This window comes from Ipomoea nil, unplaced genomic scaffold (assembly GCF_001879475.1).
Source record: "Ipomoea nil cultivar Tokyo-kokei standard unplaced genomic scaffold, Asagao_1.1 scaffold3377, whole genome shotgun sequence".
In the NCBI taxonomy this organism is placed as follows: Eukaryota; Viridiplantae; Streptophyta; class Magnoliopsida; order Solanales; family Convolvulaceae; genus Ipomoea; species Ipomoea nil.
This window is the reverse complement of record NW_017619805.1, coordinates 1,761,871-1,770,155: the sequence shown is the minus strand read 5'-3', so window position 1 is coordinate 1,770,155 and position 8,285 is coordinate 1,761,871. Positions and strand designations below refer to the sequence as shown.

General features: G+C 38.1%; 1 protein-coding gene across 2 annotated transcripts; it reads left to right on the top strand.

The window, feature by feature from the left end:
* Positions 1–2,316: 2,316 nt before the first annotated feature.
* Positions 2,317–7,062, top strand: LOC109170872 (BEL1-like homeodomain protein 8). Of its 2 annotated transcripts, none has more exons than XM_019320010.1 (5): positions 2,317–2,643; positions 3,796–5,218; positions 5,631–6,043; positions 6,119–6,179; positions 6,287–7,062. In XM_019320010.1, the coding sequence occupies exons 2-5, from the start codon at positions 3,824–3,826 to the stop codon at positions 6,803–6,805; spliced, it is 2,388 nt and encodes a 795-aa protein (XP_019175555.1). In that variant the 5' UTR covers positions 2,317–2,643; positions 3,796–3,823; the 3' UTR covers positions 6,806–7,062. The 2 variants fall into 2 exon arrangements, with proteins under 2 accessions (XP_019175555.1, XP_019175553.1); XM_019320008.1 differs by lacking the exon at positions 2,317–2,643 and adding an exon at positions 3,326–3,363.
* The last annotated feature ends 1,223 nt before the right edge of the window (positions 7,063–8,285 follow it).

Here is an 8,285-nt window from a genome sequence, read left to right as displayed (position 1 = left end):
AAAGTATAAAAGAATCTATACATAACTGATTATAGTCAAACTCATATAAAAGAGTAAAAGGTCAGCACGCCAGTAATAAGTTAATCACGTGTGAATAATAATCTTATTCAAATAAACATATAACCTTCAATCATTTGGAATAATGATGAACCTTTTAATTTAAGTTATTATATATAAGCTTTTATTTGATATGAACTGATGGACGCAAGTTTGGTAGGGAGGGGACACATTGTTCATTTGTTATTGAATTATTGAATCATACTTCGCAACAAATTTTCACAGTTATTTTTCATTCACAGTGATTTTTTCAAGTGCGAGATTAGGTAAATCATTTCATGGTAGCCAATGAATCTGATGTGACAAATACGCAAGTATGTTATATTCGGTCACAATGTATGAACTCAGGTAATTTGATATAAGAATAGACGTTCTTGATCGAGCTTAGGTATAGTATCTTCCAAAATCCAAAAGTACTTTCTCGAGACATTTAATGTGCTTTATATAGAACTCTGGAGGGGACCCATGCCTACCGTCAGGCATGTTAACCACGTGTCTTCCATGCATCGGTTGCGATTGGGTGGTCCTAATAATTCCACGTGCTACAAGATTCCTGACATTTGCATTATTATGATAAAATCGGGCAATGCGAGCAGATTATATTTGTCTTTTAATAATGAAGTTCCCGTGCTTAGGATAGCCTTCCCGATCAGATGTAATCGGGAATCCTATCACGGGTGCAAAGCGCAACTACTACTAATCCTAAATGGACTATCTTTTTACTAGGCGCAAATTGTGCAAAACACAAGGTGGTCAGATATGCTCGGGAAATGAACATTCCGGTCCCAATATCGAGCATGTGTATAATTATACTAGTAAAGTATATCTCTATTAGAATTAAAAAAAAAAAAATTATTGTCATGTTACATGGTAAATATAATTTTGGTGTATGTAAGTAGCTAGCAATATATAAATTAAATAAAATAACTTATCATAATTTAATTTATTTTTTATCTTAGATTTATATGTGGCAGTCCATTTTTAATCTTTTTTTATCAAAATATTCATATTTGGTTCTAGTATTATTGTGGCATGACCATTTTTTGTCCAATGTCAACAAAATTATTGAAATGTCGTTAAATCCAAAGGCATTTCGATCATTTTTATACAAAGTGAGTTGACCCCGTTATATTTTTATGTTTATTTTTTTGAAAAAATCCGTAATTGAAGACCGAAATAGCTTTGTATTTAACGGCATTAGAACTATTTTATTGATAAATGATAAAAAATGGTAATGCTACAATAATACTAGGACCAAATGTGAGTATTCTAATAAAAAAGGACTAAGGGGGCGTTTGGTTCAGGTTATATAACATAACCAAGGGAATGTGACATTCCAAAGCTCACATTCCGGTGTTTGGTTCATATTATCTTAGAGAATCTAACATTCCCAGGGAATGTCAAATTCCCTCGACATAGAATTTTGAAGGGAATGTGATTCCCTTCAAAATCTTAGGTAATGTAAGATAACCTAGGTTATGTTAGTTTATATATATATATATATATATATATATATATATATATATATATATATAAAATTATTTTTGTAATTATATATATTTTTTATTTTTATTATGTTATGTTAGCATATAAAATAATTTTGTTTCTCAAGTTCAAGATTTTAGTTAATATTTTAAAATCATGTAATTATATATCATACCGTTATGTTATTTATTTATTTTAATTTTTAAATTTATTAAAATATATGAAAATATGTTAAGAATATTATAGTGTGTATAAAAGATAACCCTAAACCAAACATGATTATATTACATATCCTAATTTTAATCAAACACATGAATCTAACATTTCTAGTAATCTAACATTCCCAACAATTTAACATTCCCTAAGGTAATCTGACATTCCGTGAACCAAACGACCCCTGACTGTCACCTATAAATTTAGGACAAAAAATGAAATTAACTCTTAAATAAATAAATGGAGCACATGAAATTAAAATGGGATAATTAGGCCAATTACTATGTAGTGTAATGACATCCTGTTACCATTCCAAATGTATGGTTATAAGCTTAATTAACCCCGGTGGAGACTTAATTTTTTTAAACTGAAAATATTTAAAAAAATATAGAATAAATACTACCTTGTAAAGAACACTGCACATAAAATAAAAAAAAAAAAAACTTTTATCAAGGGAGCATTAATCTAATAATGATTTTTGTTAACTAGAATTATCATACGATGAAGAATTTCATCCAATTCAAAGGAGCTTTTGTCCTTTGGAGACATGAATAGAATATTAATTTTATGGCGATGTACGGAGCAATGAAAATCAACGTCGCGCAGGTAGGTGTGCTGTGCACATTCCCGCGCGGGTTTACTACACGTTAAAGCTGAAGCGGAGGAGAGGCCAATTATCAATTACTACTACTACTGCTTCTTGCTCATCACCTCTTTTGCAATCATTGTCCTTCTTTTAACCTCTACTATCATCCTTTGCTCTCATCATGCCCACCTTTTCCTTCTCCCCGCCGTCAAATCCATCGGAAACTCGCCGGACGTAGTGCTTTTCATTAGCTCTTCGTCTTTGGAGCATCCCCACCAAGCTAGCTATCTAGCTAACTTCAGGTAATTTTTTATCGTCGTCGTCTTTTCTTCTTCCTTCTCATCTTTCACTTGTTTTGTCTTGGTGGGTTTTGTCCATTTTTCTTCGGGGGGTTTGAAAAATTCAATCTTTGTTGTTTTCTTGGCTTTCATGCCAAGAAAAAGAAGTTTCAGGCTTCAAGGTTTAGATCTACCTATTTTGCTGCCTTCTTTTAGATCCTTTTGGCTGCTGAAAATGACAGAAGCTAAAGTTGGTTGGTCCAAAATTAGGGTTTTCTTTTCTTTTGTTTTACTTTATTTTATTTTTTAATGTGCCATTCTCGCGGTTCTTCTTTGCTCCCTTGGTTTTCTTCCCTTACGTTTTTGGGATTTGTTGTTGAGTTTCTTGGGTAAATAAAGTTTGTAGCTTGAAGCTGACAAGGAGTGATTGCTTCATTTTGGTGCAAAATCTTGGGAAAATTCTACGCTGTGCAGTGTTGCTTGGTTTAGAAGGGTAAGTTTGAGGGAGCCATGGGAGGAAGAGAAAGCTAGCTCAACATTGTAATTTTGGATTTGTGTTTCTTTCTCTTTTTCTTTGTTTCTCAGAACCCAAGTTTTTGTTTTCCATGATGCTTCTAGCTTGGTTTCTTTTCTTGCATTTATCCACTCCCATGGACTTCATTTGTTGCATCTCCTTTCTGCTACTCCAACAAAAGGCAAAATTCTCTAGCCCTATAACCTTCTTCATAGACAAGACATGGAAGGGTAAATTACGGTTGCTCAACTTTTCAATAGGTAGAAATACCCGTGCTTGGCTCTCACAAAGAGCCCACTGGGTGTAGGAGTTTTATCCGGTGTCTTGTCCACAATCTAGCACATAAGAATGAACCGGTCTTTTCTACAACCTAGAAATCAAGTGAGCTGCCGTGCGGGCTAATCCTGTGTGAGTTAGGTGAGAGGACCCGTGCTCGATGATGTCAACAAGGATGGGGTAACTCCAACACTCGAATGTCGGATCTTATGTTTTGCCTAGTCTAGCACGCACCTAGTAACCAACTAAGTTGTCATGCGGGTTATACATGGGTGGCTGTGTGTTCTATGTACTTCTTTCTCAACAGTACTGAACTACTGGGTTTTTTAATTTTCCTTATATTTTCAAAGTTTGGAGTTGAATGTCCTATTTAATGGGAATTTCAGGATAAACGTTGTAAAATCTTGTGGTGGCATGGAGATGAGAAACCATGGGTCTGAATTTCATGTGGTGCAGCAAAGCAGGCGTGATAAGCTGAGAAACCAAAACACCTCATCAACACCATCACAGCACATGGGCGATTATCGTGCCAATTTAGAGCAGCTGTCTTTGCACAACGTGGATCTTGTTCATCTTCCTGGCTGGCGATATGGAAACCACATTTCTTGCGATAATTCTTCGTCATCAGACATGCTTAATTTTGGCTCAAACCCACATTCTGTAGTGTTGAACAAAGATAATAATAATAATGCTTCGTTTCCCAGTTTGGGAGAGGCAGTTAAAGGCAGTGGTGACCCACAAAACTGTGGCACTTGGAAAAGCTGTAATGTTGATCATTCCCAGAAAATTGGCTCTGTTTGGAGTGGTGTTGCTAATTATTCAAGTGGATCAGCTGGCATTGCTGGCAACCTTAGTCCGATGTTTGTCGGGGAAAACTTGTCTGGTTGTTTGAGGCTAAACAATGATGTTCCTGTTTCTGGAATTGATGTGAAGAGTAGTTACTTTGGATATCAAGAATTGACCAATCCATCTAGTGACACTTGTGGTCAGTTTAAGGATCTGCAGACTCTTCAAGAAGTTGTTGCTTCTGCTGCTGTTGGAACCCGAGAGCTCGAGATGCTGCAGAACGCGAGGGGAACAGAACGAAGCTCGTGGTTGTTGCCCGGTGAAGAAGACGAAACCCGTCTTCTCCCCACTTATGTGGATCAGTCTAGCCAGTTGTTTGTCAATACTAATGCTGCTAGCTTGGTAAATAGTGCAGTTCAGTGGAATGGGGAACTCGAGAGAGATAATAGAGCGATTGAAAACGAGGCTTCGAATACACAGGCCTTGTCTTTGTCCCTTTCCTCAGTTGGGGAGAGGATCGGTAGTAGCATGCCTGATTTGAAGCCCTTGAAATCTGACCACTTGTGTTCATACCCGAAACAAGGCAGTAAAGCGTTGGGGAACGCTGCTCGTCAAGACATGATTGGGAATTTAACTTTTACTCATCGAGATTTGGTGCCTCTTGGTCCTTTCACGGGCTATGCAACCATTCTTAAAAGTTCGAGATTTCTAAGGCCAGCACAACAGCTGCTCTATGAATTCTGCAACTTAACTACTGGTGACAAAGCCCTTAACTTGTCGGAGGTCTCTGGGAATAATGTTATGGATCATGAAGTTGGGATTTGTAGTGAGGGTGTCAATGCAACTCCACGCAGTGGCGGTGGATCTCTGGCTGTTGATTCCGGTGCCTCATCTTCAACGTTTTATAGCTCAAACGAGAAGAGCAGCCACGAGTTTAGAGGCATAGTGAGCAGCTCGAATGAATCCTACCATCGGCCTGAATATCTGCAAAACAAAGTCAAGCTGTTATACATGCAGGACGAGGTAGGATCGTTTCCTTTCTTAATATAGTTATATTGCCAATCTTATTTGGACACATCTTATCAGTGTTAACACTAATATAGTTCTTGTTGCTAATCTGAAATGAAATTGCCTGGCACCGTGTTTTAGTCTTTATTAAAGGGGAGTTTGATGCCAATTTGGTGGAATGAATCACGTCTCGATGTTGACAGAATACCTAAACTCGTAAAGTAAGAGAATTGGAAATGCTTTTCCTTTTGATATTTGCTTTCCTGAAAGGTATCAAGAAAAAGTAGCTTTTTTCTTGGACAGTAGTGATGTGTTTTTAGTAAAAGAATGTTTGTGAAGTAATGTTAACAATTTGGGTATATGGCTAGTAGTTAAGTGTATTGAAAGACCAGATTCTGAAAATTTGTTTTGGAATTTTGTGGAGAAGGTTTGCAGAAGGTACAGGCAGTACCATCAGCAGATGCAGATGGTGGTATCTTCCTTCGAGTCAGTGGCTGGTCTTAGCGCAGCCACCCCTTACATCTCGGTGGCGTTGAAGGCAGTCTCGCGCCAGTTTCGTTGTTTCAAGAGCACGATATCAAACCAGCTCAGGAGCATAAGGAAGGCGTTGGGAGAAGACGTGCTGTCTCCCACCGCGGGGGCGAGCAGCAGCAAGAGGGATGCAGCTGGAACCCCCTCGGGCTTGAACTTCATCGACCAGACCTTGCAAAACCAGAATGGCAGCGGGGAAAGGCTGCACTATTTGGAGCCTCAAACGCACGTTTGGAGGCCACAACGAGGCCTGCCTGAGCGGGCTGTGGCTATTCTTAGAGCTTGGCTTTTCGACCATTTCCTGCACCCGTGAGTCCTCTGTAATGCGTCAGTAACTCGTGTCTATATTCTGTTCCTATAAGATCTTTGCTTGCGTCGTTGCAGGTATCCAACAGACACAGACAAGCATATGTTGGCCTCCCAAACTGGCTTGACTAGGAACCAGGTAGAATCCGAACTCCCCCCTGTCTGCAATAGTGGTCACTCGAACATAGTTATCGTGTTAGATGAGCCTTATGTATGTGAATTCACTTGATATACCTATATATATAGGTTTCAAACTGGTTCATCAATGCTCGAGTGAGAGTTTGGAAGCCGATGGTAGAAGAAATTCACATGCTCGAGACCAAAGCAATGGTAGAAAAGGGATCAAATGTGGGAAAAGCAGACGGGGAGCTGGGAACACAAGGCGCCAGCCAGCAGCACTTGAACAGGCGGCTCAGCCTCCTTAACGAAAGACAGTTGTTGAACGCGAGGGGAATGTCAGACATGGCAGCAGCAGAAGAATGCCCCCCCGGGATCAGCCCATCATCAGCAGCTACCATCATCAGGGAAAAATCGTACCAGGACAAGCGGTCCAGGATCGACTGTGGGCTTCCCGTTGGTGCCATGGACAGACCGCTGATGGGTTTCATGCCTTACCAGCAAAACAGCCTCGAAATTGGGGGGCTTGGAGCTGTGTCATTGACACTGGGACTCAGACAAAGCATCGAGGGCGCCCAACAGCAACAACAACAGCAACAGCAAATGCAGCAGTTTGGAGGTCAGATAATTCGCGACTTTGCGGGCTAAAATGTTAGAGAGCTGGAATGGCCATCAACCCACACGAAAGAAAGATTGATGATGAAGTTAATAACAAAGTACAGGTTAAGGGCCTGTGATATGAAGGATTCATGTAATGCATAAGAAGAAATGTTAATTAAACTCAGGCACTCAGCCCATTTTCATCTTTCAAGTGTATGATAAATGACAGGAAACATCAAATGGGAATTACAGAAGATATGGATACGTTATATAAACTTGGAATGCCAAGCCTCTCAATCTTTATCTTTGTTGCTCTGCTGTAGCGTCCATAAGAAAAATCGGGTAGGACTTGTTAGGATCAAATGCTTACTATTACGTCAAAAGTTATAGCTCACAGTGATTGCGTAGTTTTATTTCCTTAAATACAGCTACTACATTTTTAAGAGGCAGAGTGTTGAACTTGGCCCGCTCAACAATCCTCCTAACCACCAATTGCTAGACTTGCCATTTATCGGCTTCTGCTCAACAATTCTCCTCCCAGCACTTTATTTTCTTATATACTGCTACTATATTTTTGAGAAGCAGTGTGCTGGACACTTTATCAACATTCATTCAATAATCTCCTAGCCACTAATTGCTGGACTTTGTCCTTTTCCGGTCTTCGCTAGTAGGACTTAATCACACAATTCTCCCTTCTCCTTCTGAAAGAGTACTGTTTTTTTTTTTTTTTTTTTTTTTTTTTTTTTTTTTTTTAATTTTTAATTTTTAATTTTTTAATAATAATAATAATAATAATAATAATAATAATAATAATAATAATAATAATAATAATATGGTCCAAGAATTTGTTGGGTTATATACCCCGGCCCATTATTTGGAAGGCCTAATGACCCAGATATTAGAATCCGGAAAATTATAATGAGGTTGGCAAATTATGTTGCGCATCCGTATGCACCAGCATATGGATGCAAAAACGACGTCGTTTTATTAAAAACACGCGTCTCCCCTTAAAAAAAAAGTCAGGTTCGATTTTCAGCAACAACATATGAATTATAATTCCATAATCAATGACCTATAATTCCATAATCGATGAACTATAATTCCATAATCTAATCTATGAACTAAAAATTCCAGAATGAATGAACTAAAATTCCAGAATTGATGAACTACAATTCCAGAATCGATGAACTATAATTTCAGAATCAATGAACTGAAATTCCATAATCTATGAACTAAAATTACAGAATGAATGAACAACATAATGTTGTTGCTGGAATCGAACCTGAATTTTTTTTAAAGGGGAGACGCGCGTTTTTAATAAAACGACGTCATTTTTACATCCGTATGCACCATGCATGGTGCATACAGATGCACAACATAACTATCCGTGGGCACATGTCCACCTTGCAAGGTTGGTACGGTTCTATATTCATAATTTTTATACTGTAGATTCATAATTTCTATACTGTAAATTCATAAAATTTATAGTTTAGATTCCAATTATTGAACTATGTTTTCACAAATCAGA